The 19,406-nt window shown below is 35.8% G+C and overlaps 6 protein-coding genes across 6 annotated transcripts; 4 read left to right on the top strand and 2 right to left on the bottom strand.

Annotated features, from left to right (window-relative positions):
- The first annotated feature begins 770 nt into the window (after positions 1 to 770).
- LOC127740582 (mitochondrial arginine transporter BAC2) lies at positions 771 to 3,689 on the top strand. The gene is made up of 4 exons (XM_052251666.1): positions 771 to 872; positions 2,443 to 2,530; positions 2,701 to 2,882; positions 2,975 to 3,689. The coding sequence occupies exons 1-4, from the start codon at positions 771 to 773 to the stop codon at positions 3,626 to 3,628; spliced, it is 1,026 nt and encodes a 341-aa protein (XP_052107626.1). The 3' UTR covers positions 3,629 to 3,689.
- A 94-nt stretch (positions 3,690 to 3,783) lies between these two features.
- On the bottom strand, positions 3,784 to 4,758 carry LOC107459938 (uncharacterized). The gene is made up of 2 exons (XM_016078251.3): positions 4,519 to 4,758; positions 3,784 to 4,431 (listed from the first exon to the last, which is right to left on the bottom strand). Exons 1-2 carry the CDS (start codon positions 4,524 to 4,526, stop codon positions 3,852 to 3,854), a joined length of 588 nt encoding a protein of 195 aa, XP_015933737.1. The 5' UTR covers positions 4,527 to 4,758; the 3' UTR covers positions 3,784 to 3,851.
- A 759-nt stretch (positions 4,759 to 5,517) lies between these two features.
- LOC107459808 (kinesin-like protein KIN-13B) lies at positions 5,518 to 9,839 on the top strand. The gene is made up of 12 exons (XM_016078077.3): positions 5,518 to 5,936; positions 6,044 to 6,262; positions 6,483 to 6,668; positions 6,781 to 6,882; positions 7,243 to 7,320; positions 7,414 to 7,495; positions 7,653 to 7,812; positions 7,882 to 8,184; positions 8,447 to 8,665; positions 8,796 to 9,141; positions 9,235 to 9,300; positions 9,382 to 9,839. The coding sequence occupies exons 1-12, from the start codon at positions 5,784 to 5,786 to the stop codon at positions 9,559 to 9,561; spliced, it is 2,094 nt and encodes a 697-aa protein (XP_015933563.1). The 5' UTR covers positions 5,518 to 5,783; the 3' UTR covers positions 9,562 to 9,839.
- A 1,765-nt stretch (positions 9,840 to 11,604) lies between these two features.
- LOC107459881 (uncharacterized) lies at positions 11,605 to 12,760 on the bottom strand. The gene has a single exon (XM_052252227.1). The coding sequence runs from the start codon at positions 12,393 to 12,395 to the stop codon at positions 11,697 to 11,699; it is 699 nt and encodes a 232-aa protein (XP_052108187.1). The 5' UTR covers positions 12,396 to 12,760; the 3' UTR covers positions 11,605 to 11,696.
- Positions 12,761 to 13,778: 1,018 nt separating this feature from the next.
- On the top strand, positions 13,779 to 15,029 carry LOC107459526 (60S ribosomal protein L37-3). The gene is made up of 4 exons (XM_052251664.1): positions 13,779 to 13,794; positions 14,291 to 14,446; positions 14,551 to 14,656; positions 14,747 to 15,029. Exons 1-4 carry the CDS (start codon positions 13,779 to 13,781, stop codon positions 14,787 to 14,789), a joined length of 321 nt encoding a protein of 106 aa, XP_052107624.1. The 3' UTR covers positions 14,790 to 15,029.
- A 140-nt stretch (positions 15,030 to 15,169) lies between these two features.
- On the top strand, positions 15,170 to 18,351 carry LOC107459609 (ras-related protein Rab7). The gene is made up of 6 exons (XM_016077850.3): positions 15,170 to 16,753; positions 16,850 to 16,976; positions 17,044 to 17,190; positions 17,637 to 17,717; positions 17,816 to 17,961; positions 18,047 to 18,351. The coding sequence occupies exons 1-6, from the start codon at positions 16,701 to 16,703 to the stop codon at positions 18,114 to 18,116; spliced, it is 624 nt and encodes a 207-aa protein (XP_015933336.1). The 5' UTR covers positions 15,170 to 16,700; the 3' UTR covers positions 18,117 to 18,351.
- Positions 18,352 to 19,406: the final 1,055 nt, after the last annotated feature.

The following is a 19,406-nucleotide window of genomic DNA, read 5'->3' as shown; positions in this document are numbered from 1 at the left end:
ACGGGACGCCAACCCCATGCCATGATAACTAGCTAGCTAACAAGAGAATCACTGTTAATATATATGGTCAAAACTCAAGACATTTTTAGTTGAGGACGTTTGGAAGAGAATCACTGTGTGTACATAGATATGATGAATTATTTATAAGAGAAAGTACAGGGATAAAGACTTGTTTGGGTGAGCTTTTAGAAAAAGATTTTTTTAGATTTTTTTTTTAAAAAAAGGATATAAATTATAACTTCTCAAAAAAGATTTTTTTATTTTTCTAGTATTTTTAATTTTATTATTAGAAATTTGTCAAACACGCTAAAAAATAAAAAAGATTTTTTTGGATTTCCCTCCCAAATGCGGGGTGATTTTTTAATAACTATGTTTGATAGCGGGAGTTTCTAATCCGGAGAAGTGGGATAATTGATGAGGATAGGTAGCAGACGGTTGGGAGAGGATATTAGAGTAAATTATATTGGTAAATTAGGGTTGAGATGATTAATTTTTTGAAATAACTGTTTGAGTTTCTTTTTTCTCATTACACATTTTCAAGGGTTAAAAGAAAGAAAAAATAATTAAACTTATTTAAAGTGGAACTGTTTTTTTTTTTGCACTATAAACTAATTTTATTTTATTTTATTTTCGAATTTGTCTAATCCAAATTATGACTTAAATCTGTTTGTTTCGTTCTTTTTAAATTAAATTTTAAGAATTTGGTATTAAAAATAGGATAATTTTAAAAGTGAATTTCTATATGTTCTTGCAACCTATTTATTATAGATATGCAGTCTTTTAATTTATCTGATAATGCTACATTGCAACCTCAAACAAATTTCTCATCCATTAATAAGGTGGGAGAGGGTGATTTTGGTCCAGTTTATAAGGTATGTTGGGAGTCCTAACACATATTTACTTGTTGATGTGTGTTCAATGCATGTCCACTCATTTCTATTGTGTTGTGTGCACAAGATTGTGCACTAGACAAATCTTTCTCTAGACATCTATGGACGATGTTTTTTGTTTGCTCTAAAATGATGCAATTGATCTTGCTCACCTAAAGCGACCACCATTCTTCACCATAAATTTCAGCACTCTAAAAAGTTGGCAAGAAACACTGATCTTTTTTAAGGACTATAATGGTGAAAAAGACTGAAAGTTGAGTAATGGGTACTAATATACATGTCCTCTTATATGAAGTCCTTTTTTTTTATACGTTTTATATCAACTCAAGAGGTATTGTTAACTTGATCCATTCATCAACACTATTATACAACTACTCTGTTCACAATTTGAATTGAACTCTACCTTGTAAGAATCAAGCTCCTTGATCCTTTATGCCATGAAAGTTCTTGATGAATCGATCAACTACTTTTACAAATGCAGTCCTATACGGCTATACCCAATCGCTATCTAATAAGTGCCAGCCATGCATCCAGCTTCTGTTGCTTTCAAGCATAGTGTATCCATCAAAGTTGAGATCTCTTTGCAGGGATCAAACGCCACGTAGTAGTTTATGAGATTCACGGTTTTTATCATTTTAGTCTCATATTCAATTTACTATACTAGTCTTTAAGATTCAATTCCAGACATTATATTAGTCCTTGGATCTTTTTCGGCATTGAGCCAATGCACGAAGGGCTAAATTATGTTGTTTAGTTTTAGCGCTTAAACAAGACAAAAATGAGGTCGTTTTGAAAAATGAGAGAAGATAAAATGGTTTGCACATTATATAAACTTTTCTTCATCTTTTTGTTTTTGCCTCGTTTAAGCGCCAAAACAAAATAACATTATTTAGTCTTGTATCTAACGTGGCAAGTCAGAACCAGCTCAACACTTCGTTTACTAACTCTGTTAGAAAGAGTTTAAGAACCAATATAGTGCCCATAATTGAATCTCGAAAACCAATATAGTGAATTTTAGTTTTTAGAGACTAAAATGATGAAAATCGTAAATATGAGAAACCACTTTAGAGGTTTAGTCGAGTTCAGGGAGTTTCAATTCTCAACTTGTATATTATGCGTCAATTAATTAGATGATCATCTTATACTATTTGACATATATTGATTACGTTAATTAATTAGATTGACCAAATTAAATGAATTGAAATTTAGAAGATCAAACATTGGCTATAAAATTTATTAACTAACTTGGTTAGTTTAATAGTTAGCTCACTAGTCCGCTTAAGTAAGTAGCGGGGGTTCGAATTCCGCCTTATGCATATAGCAACACATTGGCCAGTCCTTGACCTGCCGAATTTAGGGATACCGTGGACCAAAAAAAAAAATCTTTTGTCTTTTAGAATAAGGTATAATATCTTTTACATTAATATCATATAAAAATTAATATTAAATTTTTAAAAATGGCATAAAGGAAATTCCATAATTGTTCAGTATCTGCTTTAAAAACAAAATATATTTCCAAATTTATGTGGTTAACATATTCTATTGTCACAAGAAACTAATAGTGCGACACATTAGGGGAAAGCGTGCAGTTTTTTATTTGGGGGCTCAACAGGAAGATGGTTTAGGAACACTTGAACATGGTAGTTTATGGAGCCACCAACTCTGGATTTTGGTGTTTAGATACTGTTGGCTGTAATCTAATGTATTAGTTGTGTTCCCAACTGAGATTAAATGAGGCCGAAACAACAAACTTAGGCTTTTGGTTTGTTTCAACTAGGTTAAGGCTATTGTGTGTTTCTTTCTTTCCCAGGAGGCATTGGTGGCATTGCCGGTATAATCTCCGGTTACCCCTTGGACACCCTCCGAATCTTGCAGCAGCAGAATTCAAGTGCCGGCTCCGCTATCACCATCCTTCGAAACGTGGTAGCCAAGGAAGGACTAACTTCTCTTTACCGCGGCATGGCTGCACCTTTGGCTTCTGTCACTTTTCAGGTCAACTTTTCACATCCATTCCACAACTGTATTTAAACAGCATTTCCTCATTCTGTTTAATCAAAGCTATTGCTTTGCTATTCATTTTGCAGAACGCTATGGTTTTCCAAAGTTATGCAGTGTTGTCAAGAGCATTTTGCTCACCAGTTTCCTTTAATGACCCTCCTTCTCTTAAGGCTGTTGCTTTAGGAGGAGTTGGTACCGGTGCTCTCCAAAGCATACTGCTTTCCCCTATTGAGTTGGTGAAAATTCGCCTTCAGGTGCGCGACACAAGCCAATTATCTGAAGCCGAAAAGGGTCCCATAAAGGTTGCTAAGAACATATTGAAAACCGAAGGTTTCCGCGGAATTTACAGAGGACTCAGCATTACTGTGTTGAGAGATGCACCTGCACATGGTTTATACTTCTGGACATACGAATATGCAAGGGAACTACTTCACCCTGGCTGCAGAAAAAGTTCTGAGGAAAGCTTGAATACTATGCTGGTAGCAGGGGGATTAGCTGGGGTATCTAGCTGGATCTTCAGCTACCCTTTAGATGTTATAAAGACAAGAATCCAGGCTCAAACACTTCATTCTTCTAAATACAATGGTATCCTAGATTGTCTCCAAAAGAGCATAAAAGAGGAAGGCTATGTTGTGTTGTGGCGAGGTTTAGGAACAGCTGTTGCTAGAGCTTTCATAGTGAATGGTGCTGTGTTTTCAGCTTATGAGATTACTCTCAGGTGCTTCTTTAATAGTAACTGAACCATTCAAATGTCCTAAACTCACAAAAATTCAGCAATGTGATTTTCATTTCACTGATTAATTCTTCATTTCTCTTTTGATTTCTAGAACTTTCCCTTTATCCAAACATTCAACTGATTCAAGCATACCAAATATAAATTACAAAACTTATAATAGAAGTTAGAACTTAGAAGCCATTCCATTTAAAGAGAGAAAGCATTTCATTCATTCAAATTTCAATCAATCAATGAGTAAAAGCATAGATCGCAGTGGAGATATAAACCAAAAGAGCAGAGGAGACCAAAACAACCATGACGGCAACGGCATGGGAGGCGGACTTGCTGCCACAAGAGAGCATCCCGAGGCGGATCTCGATGACATTCACCATTGAAAGAACCAAGAAGAGGCATCCCATGACGGAGCCGATGGCGGAGCCAAGCATACCGAAACGGAGCACCTTGAGGTTGATGTGTGCACGGAAGGCATCGTCAACCTCCTTGCTGTTGAGGAGGTTGAGGGCGAGCTTGAGTCCCTGCGCCACCAGAGACGAGAACAGGAAGAAGCTGAAGGAAACAACCTCGAAGACGAGAAGCTTCTTGGCGATGTCAACGCCGGCGTCGCACGAGGAACGATTTTCGAGGCTGCGCTGTCCCGGCGTGGTGAGGGAGAGGCCGACGAACACGGCGATGGTGAAGAGCGAGTTGACGTTAACGAGACCGTCCAGTGCCGTCACGTGCACGCTCGTCGTCGCCGATGAGCTGGAAGAAGACGGCACTCTCACCGTCTGCGCGTTCGAGTAGTAATCCTTTGGATATTCCTCTGATCTGTGAAACAAAAAAACAGCTCAATTTACTTTAATTGAAAGGAAATTAAGAAATGTGAAGCGAAGAAGGAAGAGAAAAATTAGATACTCGTCCATGAATGGCGATGCAATGAGGAAGAAGTTTAGTTCGGAGGGGTTTAGGGTTAATAATTATTGCTTGGGTGGGAAGAGGAAGATGCTTTCGTTTTCTTTATTAGTGTCTTGCTTTTGGCAGTTGCTTTCCTTCCTTTTCGAAATCAATGTTCAAAGGAGCGTTTTAGTTTTAGGTAAACTCAACTTCAAAAGGTAACACCCTTCTCTCTCTCTCTCTCTCTCTCTCTCTCGTACAGTACGATGTGCTCCAATATTCTATCATGACACGTTTACGACAACATTTTTGGTGGTCATAAATGATTTCATTACTGCCATATGCCCATATCCCACATCCATTACTTAGCAGTTAGCATCTTGGCTCGGCGATAATGACCGATAACTAATGAAAATCACAGAACTTTTCTTTTTGGATCTTATTTTTTTCTTTTTATCTGATACAGCTACTAGCCCACTAGATATTGGGCTTTGAAACTTTGTGGATCAGACCAAACCATTAACTTCTTCTAGTTCTATTTACCAAAAAAAAAACTTCTTCTAGTTCTACCTTCTTGTTTTGCCTCTTTCTACCTCCAAAAATAACAAGTCATGTGACCAGAACAAACGATTATTAACAAAAGAGAGAAAAGAGGTTTAAAATTATGATTGAGAATGAGAATTAGTAAAAACTAAAAATAAAATCGAAGGATATAGACAGGCCAGGCTATGAAAGAAGGAGAAAGGGCCGGAAAACATGGGCCAGTGGGCCCAAACAGAATACACTGCAGCGCCGTGAATTGTTGTATACTACCCGGAAAGCCAAACCCGAAGCCATAAAGATGCCACGTGGCAATATCTCGTGGAAGGTAGCAAAAATTTTGAATGTGAAGCCAAGCGCGCAACGATACACGGTGGTCCCCACCCATGTGGGACGGCATTTGTTCAAAAATCAAAACAACACGGAGGCCCTACCCACCATGTTACGGCGTCGTTTCTACTAGCACCAAACTCCCTCACTCTCTTCCCTGCTCCCAGTCTTTCGTAGTCACACGCCGGTTCAACTTGGCACGTGCCAATCCAGAGAGAGAGAGAGAGAGAGAGCCTGGTCTCTTTTCTCTCCCTTCTTCAAAAAAATTTCAATCTCAAGTTCCCATTGCTCATTGCTCATTTCACTAACACCACTTGCTTCACTTGTTCAAAACTCTGCAACTTGGAGCTGACGGTTCTGCTTCAGGATCCTTCCGATCTGATTTCTGCATTGTGCGAGTGACGAGTGAGAGGAAGATGAACGGAGGAGGTAGGCAGAGATCTGGTACGGCGGGGGTGCACCATCAGCGTCAGTACTCCGACAACTTTCTCGATGGATCTTCCAACAGCAGGTGGCTTCAATCCGCTGGCCTTCAGCACCTTCAATCCAATAACATTCCTCCGCTACAGGTTCGGATCTTATCATTCATTTTGCTCTTTTTCTATTTGTTTCACTCTATCAGTGATGATCAGCTTACGATCTCGTGGTGCTGAACCTTGATTTGGAATGGGAGCAGGACTATAACTTCTATGGCGGAGGAGCTCAAGGAGGTGGGAGAATGTACAGGAATGCGCAGAGGAGCTTCAATGGAGGAAATGAGTTCTACATGGAGCCTTCAACCCCTCCGGGTAATTACCGTGCTTCCACGCAGAAGAAGAGTGACGAGGATTCGCCCGGCGATTTCAGCCCCGGCCTGTTGGATCTGCATTCTTTTGACACTGAGCTTATTCCTGAGGTTATTATTTCAATAATTTTCTATTTTATGTTTTCACCCTTATATTTAATGTTTTGAAGATTGTCCATATGATGCTACTTTTAATAGCGTTCCTAATCTAGTATAGGATTGGATATGTTTTAGATTAATGAAATCTTAAATTATCTTCTGTTTGTGATGTAAGTAGATTCACATGAGAAATGTGGCTTAAATTTTGCTTGTAATTTGTGTGTCCTGCTAGATTCCAGCAACAAATGCATTTGATGGCAACTCCTTGTATAAACCTTCCCGTTATAGAAGTTCTGATGATTCTGAACCTTATATGATGGGCAAACAGACTAACAGAGGTCGTGCTCCTGAAAACGTCTTGAAAAGTTTTCCTGTTGACAAAGAAAAATCAAGTTCTGTAGCAAAGATCAAAGTTGTGGTAGGTTCTCTCACAATGAATTCTTTCTAATTTGTATATAGATGGATGGAAAGATAGAGCACTAGTTTTAATATTTTCTAAATTCTAATGTTGTCTTTTGCAATTTTTCCAGGTTCGAAAGAGACCATTAAATAAGAAGGAATTAGCAAAGAATGAGGAAGACATTATAGAGACATATTCCAATTCATTAACGGTGCATGAGACTAAACTGAAGGTGAGTGGAATTGGCTTTAGCAATCAATGCTTCCAATGCGGTATGGTTGTCCTTAAGTTCTAGAATAAGATTAAGTTGCCTTAAATGACAATAGTGAGTTGTGAGCTAAGAAATCAAATATGGTTCTGCCAATGTGTTCAAAATGGAAAATGATTCTATGCTTATTTTAGTAACTAAGACATTTTTTAGCTTCGCTATATCAATTACCATAATACCATAATAATAATAATAATAATATTTATCCAGAATGCCAGGACTTCCTCCCTTGTTAGTTCTCATATAAAGATTTTGGCATAATAATGTAGTAGATGTCTTGTTTTTCTTTGAGCTCTTAAAATCTATATGCTTAATGTTTTATAGGTTGACCTAACTCAGTATGTGGAGAAGCATGAATTTGTGTTTGATGCTGTCTTAAACGAGGAGGTTACAAATGATGAGGTAACTATAATGTAGTTATATGTCCAGTTAAAATAAATGAAGTGACAATCTATGCCAATACTAACTTTTGTTTTAATCTTTTCATTTCTTTAGGTGTATCGTGAAACAGTGGAGCCCATTGTTCCAATAATCTTTGAACGTACTAAAGCAACTTGCTTTGCATACGGGCAAACGGGTAACTAGAAGGCTCTCAATTTTGAAATAATTGCTGTTACGGCCTACTGATGGCAGTCATATTTTATGGCAATTGCAATTGCAAATGCAAGCTCTGTTCTGGTCGCTATAATTTTTTCCCAATTGTAACTTCTAAATACCTTCTTCTGCTTATGTAGGAAGTGGAAAAACTTACACTATGAAGCCACTGCCACTTAAAGCATCCAGGGACATTTTGAGATTAATGTATCATACTTACAGAAATCAAGGTTATCAACTGTTTGTGAGTTTCTTTGAAATCTATGGTGGGAAGCTTTTTGATCTCCTTAATGACCGAAAGTAAGTTAAATACCTTCTTGTTTCCCACCACCTAATCTGTGATTGAGGGCTAACGTTGTACTTCTGCAGAAAACTTTGCATGAGGGAGGATGGTAAGCAGAAAGTTTGCATTGTGGGTTTGCAAGAGTACCGAGTAGCAGATGTAGAACAAATCAAAGAACTGATTGAAAAAGGAAACGCCACAAGAAGTACAGGCACCACAGGTGCAAACGAGGAATCTTCACGGTCACATGCAATACTTCAGCTTGCTATCAAGAAGTTGATTGATGGCAATGAATCCAAACCTCCCCGCCCCATTGGCAAGCTCTCCTTCATTGATCTTGCTGGAAGTGAACGTGGAGCAGATACCACGGATAATGACAAACAAACAAGGTATAATTTAGTATGAATTATGCTGTTAGTTATCTCAGGTTAAATAAGTAATTATGAAAGAAATTCCTAAGAAATTTAAACAACAAAACTATATTAAACATAGATGGCTATATAGTTATTATTAGTATCATCTTAAATTAGCTACTGTATTCGTTTCTTCTTTTCTTTCAATATATCTCTGTGATGACTTGTAGGCATAACTCTTACATATTAGCCTAATTAACTTGTTTCGCTGGTTGCCTCAAATTATTATATGATGCAGAATAGAAGGTGCCGAGATCAATAAAAGCTTACTCGCCTTAAAGGAATGCATAAGAGCTCTTGATAATGATCAGGGGCACATCCCTTTCAGAGGCAGTAAACTGACTGAAGTCTTGAGGGATTCATTTGTTGGCAATTCACGCACTGTTATGATATCTTGCATATCACCAAGCTCTGGTTCATGTGAACATACTTTAAATACATTAAGATATGCTGACAGGTAATGGTGAATCTTCTATACTCTAAAGTAGATTTTAATTTTGTAAATCTAGTTTCATATCCCCTACTCCTTCAGCTGGATAACAGAAAACTAATGCTTTCACCATTACAAAAATGAATGAAAAATCCAGGGTGAAGAGCCTGTCAAAAGGGAATAATTCCAAGAAAGATGTTTTATCTTCTACTATCAACCTCAAAGAATCAACCACGGTTCCATTGTCTTCTGTTACTGCATCAGCCTATGAGGATCGCACAACTGAGGTATGGCAGGATGAAAATGATGGAGATGATTTCAGTCCTCCTGAAGATTACTACGAGGAGGTGACACCATCGCTGAAGAATAATGGAAAGGTGGAATCATATGCTACAACTGAAGACAAATTAAAGAAACCTAGTGGTCAGGTCAAATGGAAGGATCTTCCAAGATCTGAACCTAAAACGATGCACTCAGAAGATGATTTAGCTGAACTGTTACAGGTAAGTTTTCTAGCTACTGAGAGAATAGTTATATATATATATATATATAATATATATAATTCATGTTAGCTGAAGCATATGCTGTTATTTCAGGAAGAAGAGGACCTTGTAAATGCTCACCGGACACAAGTAGAGGAGACCATGAATATTGTTAGAGAGGTATTTAAATGGTCTCTATATTTAAATTTGAAGTGCCCTTTAATGTTTTGGTACTCATGTTTATCCACGCTGCACATACAGGAGATGAACCTCTTGGTTGAAGCAGATCAACCAGGGAATCAGCTGGATGATTATATAACAAAACTAAATGCCATTCTTTCTCAGAAGGCTGCTGGCATCATGCAGTTACAGACCCGATTAGCACATTTTCAGAAACGTTTAAAGGAGCATAATGTTTTGGTTTCATCTGCTGGTTACTAAGATCATTTGAAATATAGTTGGAGTCATGTCATGTATTTCTAAGATTGAGTTGGAGAATATGTGACATGACGTACCACTCTTAATAGTTGTGATTCATCATTATTTGGTGGCACCTAGGGGTTTCTCCTGGGCCCTGGGGATTAGAAGGTCTTCATTTTTCTCTTTACCCTTTTGAGAATGTAGACTTGTATTCGTTTTACGCCTGCTATAATGCTAATGTATCAATGTATAAAGTTCTACATTGATCTTTAATTAATCAATGGAGTACTTATTGAATAGTCTTGCGCTTATTCTGTTATTTGAAGATATATGTACTTTTTTGCTAAACCTAGGAATCCTTTTTCATCAGGTTCAAACACGCACCGTTATTATAGTTAGCATTTTTTAAAACATTGCCTCCAAAAGCTGTTATAATTGTTTTATCGTCATGAAATGCTTTATACATTAGTGCAAATCATAGCCGATATTATAAGTTTATAAATTATAACCCAAGATATATGTTTTTTAATTTTATATTTTTCAAACAGGAATTAATGTGACATGGCTAGACCAAACAATGAGATCTATTCAGAACAACAAAAGTGTTAACAATTTCTTAGATGGCCATGTGAAAGATTGTTAATACAACCCATCCAATTTTAAAATAAATATTACATTTATAAAATTGTGAAAGGAAAATATACTAATAAGTCATGTGCTAGACTTTGCTTATTATTATTGTAGTTGATATCTAATTAGATGTGATATATTATTCTATTGAGGAAAGTTATTATTAGAACGGTGAATGCTAATGCATTGTAAAATAGGGAGTTTCTTAAAAAATATAAAGTAATAGGGTTATAGTTTTTTCCTTTATTTAAAAATATATTATTCTTTTAAATAAAATTTTGGATGCAAGGAAATTGATGGAGATTAAAAAAAATGGCTAAAGTGAAAAGAAAAAATTATGAAATATATTAGTTAGGAGAGAAAGAATTTTAGACCCATGAAACCCTATACATGTGGCCACCAAAAGAAAATTAAAGAGAAAAGAGGCGAAGAAAAGAAAATAAAGGAAAAAGAGCCAACCCAATGTCCCCATCGACTAACTTTCTCTTTGAGGGTATGCATGTCTTTTTAAATTTATTGATCTCTTTACCCGCCATGTTTGTTTTGTGCACTTTTAATTTCTCACGGAACCCATATCCATGAAAAAAGAAACAAATATTCTTGTAACAATCTCGTTAAGTTACCAACAACATTTCTGCCAATATCTGTCAACTCTTATTTATAACTGTATTTAATAGAAGTATCTTTGTAGATGTGTCTAATAAAAATATTTTTTTATAGTTGTGTTTAATAGAAGTGTCTTTATAAATATATTTTTTAAATGTGTCTTTTTATATATATTTTTTGAATATAATAAATAATCATTATTGAGAATAAGTTGACAGATAATATGTTAGTACCTTATACTTTTCCTTCTTCTAATGATGCCGAAGATGATGATACTTGCTATACAACCTTCTGTCCTATGTGAATTTGTTCATTGTTATTGAGAAAAAAGTAAAATATGGTCTTCATTTATATTAAAAACAATTTACTGAAGTCACTACTGTTACCTGAAAGAGATTTGTCTTAACTTGATTGGGCTCCATTCTTCATAGGTCGCATCTTATGACAGCTATAATATATATGTATATAATACTATATATATCAAGTTGAGATTTTTGTGGTAGTTACAAAACTAGTACATTCTTAAATGCATTTCCGTTTACCCTCTTAACTCATATCCAAACAAATAAAAGTTTTGAAACTCTATTATACTAGTAAGATTCAATATACCATCTTTGATGAGAAACAAATTAGAACTACAATCATCAACGGAACATGGTTACATGACAAAAATAAAAGAACTCAAAATTCTTATAATCATGATTCTGTAGTTCATCCACCTCATTATTGATTAATGGATGGATGAATTCAAACATGTAAAAACTAAAAACCAGAAAAGCAAAATAAAATTGGAACTCAAAACCAAACAAATGAAACGAACTCAATGGCACAGGTAGCAAGCAAATTAAAAGAGATTTCATATACAAAAAAAAAAACAACCAAATTAAAGCATTCGTAGCTTAATATATATGATCTTACACCTATCTACAGCCAGATAGGGAGCCAAATCTTCCCTTGGATTTTGAGCGTTTGATTCTGACAGAAGATGAGTGTGGAAGTTGTGGAACTGGAACATTAAACTCATTGTGCATGTCTATGAAGAACTTGTCAACAATGTCCAAATAAACAGGACTCGTGAGTCGAGAATAGTAATGGAGAGCTTCTTCTATGTCCAGCACGTGTTCAACATCACCCGAATCCATCATCTCCAATTCCTTCATCTTCTTTGCCAAAGCATCATTGTTATTATTACTATTCACCTTCTTATTCTTCAATGGTAGAGTAGTAGTAGTAGTAGTAGTAGTAGTAGTAGTAGTAGTCTCCCCTTTGTTCTTCTTCAATGGACTTTGCTTCTTGCTTGTTCCTTCTTCAACTTTTGCAGCATCTTCTACTACTGATGCTGATGCTGGCGCGGGTGGTGGTTCTCTTGAACGGATCATGATCATGTCATCGTTCCTGATCCGTATTCTGTTGAGATCAGACTGCAGAATATCATAGAACTCATTGTAGAACTGGTCGCTGGAGTAATAAGTTCTTGCATTGCCACTGCGACGGAGGAAGGGATTCAAGGAAAGTGATCTGGGAAGTTTTTGATACCCTTCAGAGACTAAAGACTTGAAGCTTCGGAGTGTTTTTTGAAGCAGAACCCTGGCCTTGTGAATGGTTTCTCTTGGCAGCATTTTTCTGTGGATATGTTAGTTTTTGCAGTCTCTTCAATAATGTTACATATAAAGAGTAGTAACCAAAAGAGAAAGCCAAGGCAATGTACTATAAAGGGTGGTTTGTGTTTCCTGTGTCCTGGTTTCAAACCTTATTACCTTTTTGTTTTGTCCACAGCATCCCATGATCTTTGTCCCTCTCAATCCCTCTGTCTCTCTACATACATGATCCTTACATTGAGGTTAAAGATATAATTGCATAAAAGAAAAGAAAAGAGTATTAATTTCGGGACTTTAGGATGTAATTTGTTTACAAGTATTGTATTGATATTTTGACTACGTGTTGTTGAAAGTGTAGTGGCATTGGTTGAGATGCAAAGCTAAAGGTGGTGGGTGTGGGAGGCTAAAAGATGAAAGCAAGAACTTGTGTACTAGGTTCTTATTATTTATCTAAATTTGAATTGATGGGACCCCTTAATTAGTCCTTAATTACTTTATTTATACTAAAGTGGGAATGATTAGTGGGAGAGATTAATGGTGACACAGCAAACCCGTGAAGTGAGTATATAAGTTGTTAATGTTAATGAGCATGCATGTGTCTCTATAGGAGAAATTCCATATATAGCATGGTCCCCAATAATGTTAAGAGTCACGCTGGCACAGAGTAATGAGATGTGAAGACTAATTTTGATTTTGATTATATAGACATGAAGATAAGATGAGTGGCATTCCGTTTTGTGAGATGTCACTTTCTGACACTTGCCGGTGTTTAAGTTCTCCACCCACCACTTCATGCCTTAAGCTAAACTATCAAGTTAACTTAAAAAGCAGTTCCACATACATACTTGTTTCTTTCTTGAACAAAGCCTGGGATTCTATCCCAGAATTATAGATTAGTGGTTTGACACTCGTGTCTTTGTGCTTGGTGATATACCAAAGGAGGACCTCACTCACAAAATTAGGTATACACTATACTTGGAGAAGGGTTATTATTGTCCAATCACTTAACTAACAATTTCATTTTACACTCTCCATCCATTAGATATATGTTTAACATAATGAGTCCGATGTCCATACTTCTCACGAATCCAGTAACCCTTTAGTAAGATTAATGTATTTCCTTTTGAGTTAAGCATTTAACTCAAACCAGTTGTATGCACTAAAATAGTCATGAAATTTTAATTACATCAGCTACATCTTTAAAATTAGCAAAAGTGTATTATGTTAATCTCTCAACTTTTGACTGATCATATTATTAGAGACTAATGTAATATACTTTTGTGAATCTCAAAAATATAATTTTGTAATTAGTATTTTGGAGACTATTTTAATTGGCCTACTAATCTCTCAAACTATTTTTGGTTTGTATCAGACCATCAGGGTATCCATCAGACCAGAAACCCAATGACTAATCTCTCAGGTATTACAGGGATAAAGTGGACAACTCTCCCAAACAAGTAAGCTCTATTCCTATCCTCCAGTAAGTATCGACCCAGTAGAAATAGTTCCAACTATTTTTAATTGGGACAATAAGAAACTAACTTTAGAATTTTCTTTTTCTTAAACCAACGGGCCTAGGCCCATTAATTTTAGGATTAACTCAATCTTTTTATATTTTGGTTAACGAATTTTTTTACACACAAATTGCTGTAGTAGAAAAATAATATTGGGCCATTGCCCAAAAATTTTTTCAATCAACTTCATAGATATTGGCCCAAGTTGGGAGATCAATCCCAAACGATTGGCGCAAAGTCAACTTCAGAATTGGATTACTAGTGAGGGTGGGCTTGGTTGCAGATGTTGGATCCATTATACCTCAACCCTAAACCCTTATTATCGAGGAGCAGAGGTATAAATATTATTCTCTCAGCAGCTTCGTCTTCTTCAGCCACATAATATGATGAATTAACTTTGAGTATGTGTGAATGTAACACAGGGTAAGGGAACAGGGAGCTTTGGTAAGAGGAGGAACAAGACTCACACCCTCTGTGTGAGGTGCGGCCGCCGGAGCTTTCACCTCCAGAAGAGTCGCTGCTCCGCCTGCGCTTTCCCCGCTGCACGCAAGAGGAAATGTAAACCCTAATTTCTTCCATTTTCATTCGCGATTTCTGATTCCTCGCATTTTAGTTTTAATTCTCACGATTCTAGTACTATTTTGCCAAATGAACCCTTACAGATAACTGGAGCGTGAAGGCCATCCGCAGAAAGACCACCGGCACCGGCAGGATGAGGTACCTCCGCCACGTGCCTCGCCGATTCAAGAGCGGCTTCAGAGAAGGTACCTCCACGATCTATATTCAGATCTTCAGTTGTTGTGTTTTCCGTTAATCATCATTTCGTTAATGCGATCTTGTTTATGTTTAACTAGGTACTGAAGCTGCACCAAGGAAGAAGGGAGCAGCTGCATCTGCATAAGCCTTTTGGATTAGAAGATCGTTGTTTGGTGGTTACCGAATTAGAGTGGTAGATTGTTATTTTTGTGTTCTTGACGCAAGGCTTTTGGAACATTTGTTTATTTTGATAGCCTCATTGCTTCTGTCACTTTTGGTCTTGTTTACTTTAATTTTGTAGTTGCTATTAAATTTCAACGAGATGATTATCAGACTTTTTGGATATTCAGTTTGATTGTATGACAATTATAGTTTTGGTTTCGAATGGTTTACTTTGCCAAATATATACTCTTATGCCCAGAATAATATCCAAGCATTCATAGGATATACACCAAATTTTGTGGAGTAGATTAGAATTGGGTTATCTCTTGCCTCTCATGTCTTGGTACCATGTTCATGTAACTTCATAAAATATTTAGGTATAACCGTTCATGTATTAAAATTTTATTCCGATCATACTTGTTTTCCTTCAACATATATTGTGTATGTACTGTTAGAGTGACACCTGAATTTTAATCAAGTTATTATTTTAGGATGGTTTTGCTTCAATAGTACAAATACTTACCTATCCTGGTTGGTTATTTTGATTTGTTTTGCTTGGCTTTTCATGATTTCATCTATTGTCGTCTTTGACCCCTGGGAAACTGTTGATCTTCTTTGCCCTGTCTTTTGTTGTTTCTTTCCCTTTCCGTTGGATGTTTTGCCCTCCATGTTATATAAAATGCTTACCAGTTCCTTTGGATAGTGTTTAATTTCTTCATCCATCAAAGATATGTATTTCCTGTTAAACACAGGTTCGTGTCGGGATCATTTTTAAATGGCACATAAATCATCAGTTATTGGTTCTATTTAGTAGTATACAGGAAATATACTTTAGAATGTGTTTTGCAGATGATTGGTATGATAGAATCTAAAACAGTAAATATATTAATGATCAGCAATTGTTCTTATAAAGCAAGGTCTATACTCTCTAGGCCAATTTTCCCACATCGACATTTTGTTGTCGGGACATTCCCGTAAACCACAAGTAGTCTATTTTGATCTATATTGCTGTTACATTTGTAATTGGATTATGTATAGGCTTGTTGGACATTCTCTTTTTTGCCATGTTCTTGTTCCCGTAAGGTTTAGTAATCAATGAATGGTAATTGCCAACTTCCATTCAACGGAATTTATGAAATCGTCACAATATCAGCTAAAAAATTGGTGGATTAGTTGCAATTGTGCGTGATGTTCTATATGATCTTGCGGTTTTGCAAATGCTAGTAACAGTCATGCGCAATATGATACCTTCGGAGTTATTAAAGAATTTGTTATTTTGAAGTAATAATTATTATTTTTGGACTTGAAATGGATATTTATCCTTTTATTTTTTGGATATTCTTTTTATTTTTGGACTGGAAGTGGATATCTATCTTCATACCAATTGGTCTTGTTCTATCATATTTATATTAAGGGATCCATGTCTTCAGTGTGATAATATTATGTGTAACATCGCAAAAATAAATTTGGATCTCGGTATAATATCACTTAATTTCATTAGTCGGCAAGAACCTACCTAAAGGAGTAAAATATTATTGGCTTTAAGGTTCATAAAGTAATCTGTGATGACTACTAGGCAAATTTCAAAAAGAAAACAGATGCATGAGTTGAGTTTATTGTAGTAGCAATTCTGCAGCCGGCGAAGGGCGATTGACGAATCTTAATTATATTCTGTAAGTTTTAACATGTACCCTTAATACAAGAAAAATGTGTTTTATATGAACAACTTAAATATGGGAAATGGAGGAGGGGAAAAAAGAGTGATATGGCGTGTAAGGCGGCATGTTGTAATTGGTAACTGGCATTGATCCACGTGTCTGTGTCCTGTAACTCACACTAACAGAAACAGAAACAGAAAACAGATCCCTGAATTCTGACATACTCTTCATCCACCATGGCTTCTCGCCGTCGCATGTTACTTAAGGTCATTATCCTCGGAGACAGCGGGTATGTTTTACTCCACCATCTATCTATTCATGCATTTTCATGTTCCAAATCATGACATCAATGGAACAAACCAATTGCTGCTTCTTTTTTAAACAGGGTTGGCAAAACATCTCTCATGAATCAGTATGTGAATCGTAAGTTTAGTAATCAGTACAAGGCTACCATTGGTGCTGATTTTCTCACCAAGGAAATTCAATTCCAAGATAGGATGTTCACTTTGCAGGTAATGAAGCAAATTCTCTCTTGCTCATCATTTTCATAACCTCCTCATTATAATGATTTGAGTGCAGATCTGGGATACTGCTGGTCAAGAAAGGTTTCAGAGTCTTGGTGTGGCTTTCTACCGTGGCGCAGATTGTTGTGTCCTTGTTTATGATGTAAATGTTGTCAAATCTTTTGACAATCTTAGCCATTGGCGAGAAGAATTCCTTATTCAGGTGATTCAAATCCTACATTCTTCAGTGTCATCTCAACATGATTAGATTACTGTTCTTACTTGTTGATCCTTGACCAATATATATCTCGGATCTTGAAGTGATTATGCTCAGTTCCTTTTGTTTGAGTGGCCTCCTGATGAAAATGGAGTGGGTACCTACAAAAAGTACTTCGATACTCAAGTTAGCTCACAGAATATTTTATCAAGGATTTCTTAGAGATAGAACATAGAATTCAGAGCATACCTCATTAATTTACCACTTTTAGAATCTTTGGTTTCTTTTACAAGGAATAAATACTCCAATGAAGAGAATTGAGCTGGTTTTATTCGTTGACCATTTTTTAATGCAAAGCAACAGTTTTTTATGAGCCATAGGTCGGATTTAACTGAGTTATAATAACCAGATCAATTACTAAGGACTAAACAAGAGTATTGTTTCATTTTCAGGCTAGTCCATCTGACCCCGAAAACTTCCCATTTGTGCTATTGGGAAACAAAATTGATGTTGATGGTGGGAATAGCAGAGTTGTGAGTTACTATCCATGTATACCTTCATTTTTTTTTGGGTGGATAATTCTACTTTCTACATGTCTGCATTTTTTTTACAATATTCTGTTTTGGTGCAGGTTTCTGAGAAGAAAGCTAAGGCATGGTGTGCTTCCAAAGGAAGCATACCATACTTTGAGACCTCTGCAAAAGAGGGATTCAATGTTGAAGCTGCTTTCCAGTGTATAGCAAAAAATGCACTCAAGAATGAACCTGAAGAAGAAGTGTGAGTTTTCCTATCTCATGCATATTACTATTCCCTTATGGTTGGTTCATATTTTGTTTGATCTATTGTTGATTTATGATGACAGATACATGCCTGACACAATTGAAGTGGGTGGTGGTGGACGGCAGTACAGGTCCACAGGCTGTGAATGTTGATGACTTAGTGTTCTTTCGATCAAACTTCAATTATTGCAAATCTTTTGTTTTGTATCTCATTAGTGGGTTAATTAGATGTCCTCTTGTTAATTCTTCTAATTCAATGTATCTTGTAATATTTGGACCATAATTTAATTCTTCTGTTTAGTTTGCTTAAAAGTAAAACAAAACATTGCTCAATTATGTACCCAAGCTCTATTCTTCGTCTAATCTTGGAGTAATCATGTTCGTGCCATTTGGCCTCATTTGTGTCTATTTAACCTAGCTGGCCTTAATAAAATCTCTGAACATAAGAACCACAAAATGAGTCAACTACTCAATAAGGTATTATTCAACTTGCATAAGCATATGTATTCAACTTGTGCAGTGTGCCTGATAAAGTTATAAACTCAACCTCCATAATAGAATGTATAGTAGAATGTGTAATATATATTTGTTTCTTTGAAGTGGGTGAAAATACATCTTGAAGTGGATTTATTATCACTAAAATTTGTAATCCAACTTGCGTCAGAATAACATTTTAAAACTGTGAGATAATCACCATAATGTAATCCCAAGTTTATGGTTTTCTTGAGATAACCAAGAACTGTTGTTATAACTTTTCAAATTAATTGTTAGGTTTTCTATAAATCTTGATAATTTGCACACAACAAATGCTATATCAGATATGGTACAATGCATTGCATACATTAAATTTTCTATAGCACTAGTATATTATAATTGTGTTATAGGTCTTCGCATGTTTCCTTCTAATTTACAAATAGGATCATAAAGTGTATTGAATTCTTTATGTGTGATATTATCAAACTTTTTTAATACATTTTTTATATAATGAGATTGACTTAAAGTAAAGTCAACTTCATTCTTATACATCTTTATGCCTACTATTGTATCAACTTCATTCAAATCCTTCATCTTAAATTTAGAAGTTATATACTCCTTCATTACACGAATTCTTTCTAGATTTGTTCCGACCTATAGACAAATGATTATTCCATAATTTTAAGTAAATTTTGAGTAAATACATTTATTCGCACTATTATGTTAGAAATGATTTGATAATACCACTAAATCAAACTTCTCATGCCATTGTTTGGGTGCTTGTTTTAGGCCATAGAAAGACTTAGTTAATTTACAAACTTTCTTTTCATTTTCGGGTAGCACATAACTTTTCGGTTGCTCCATATAAATTTTTTCATTTAGATCTCTATTTAGAAAAGTCGTTTTAACATCCATTTGATGTATATGAAACTTGTGAATGGATGCTAATGTTATAAGAGTCCTAATACA

The sequence above is a fragment of the Arachis duranensis genome, chromosome 7 (assembly GCF_000817695.3).
Source record: "Arachis duranensis cultivar V14167 chromosome 7, aradu.V14167.gnm2.J7QH, whole genome shotgun sequence".
Classification (NCBI taxonomy): Eukaryota; Viridiplantae; Streptophyta; class Magnoliopsida; order Fabales; family Fabaceae; genus Arachis; species Arachis duranensis.
Note: the sequence above shows the minus strand (reverse complement) of the source record. Positions and strands in the feature narration are given on the sequence as shown.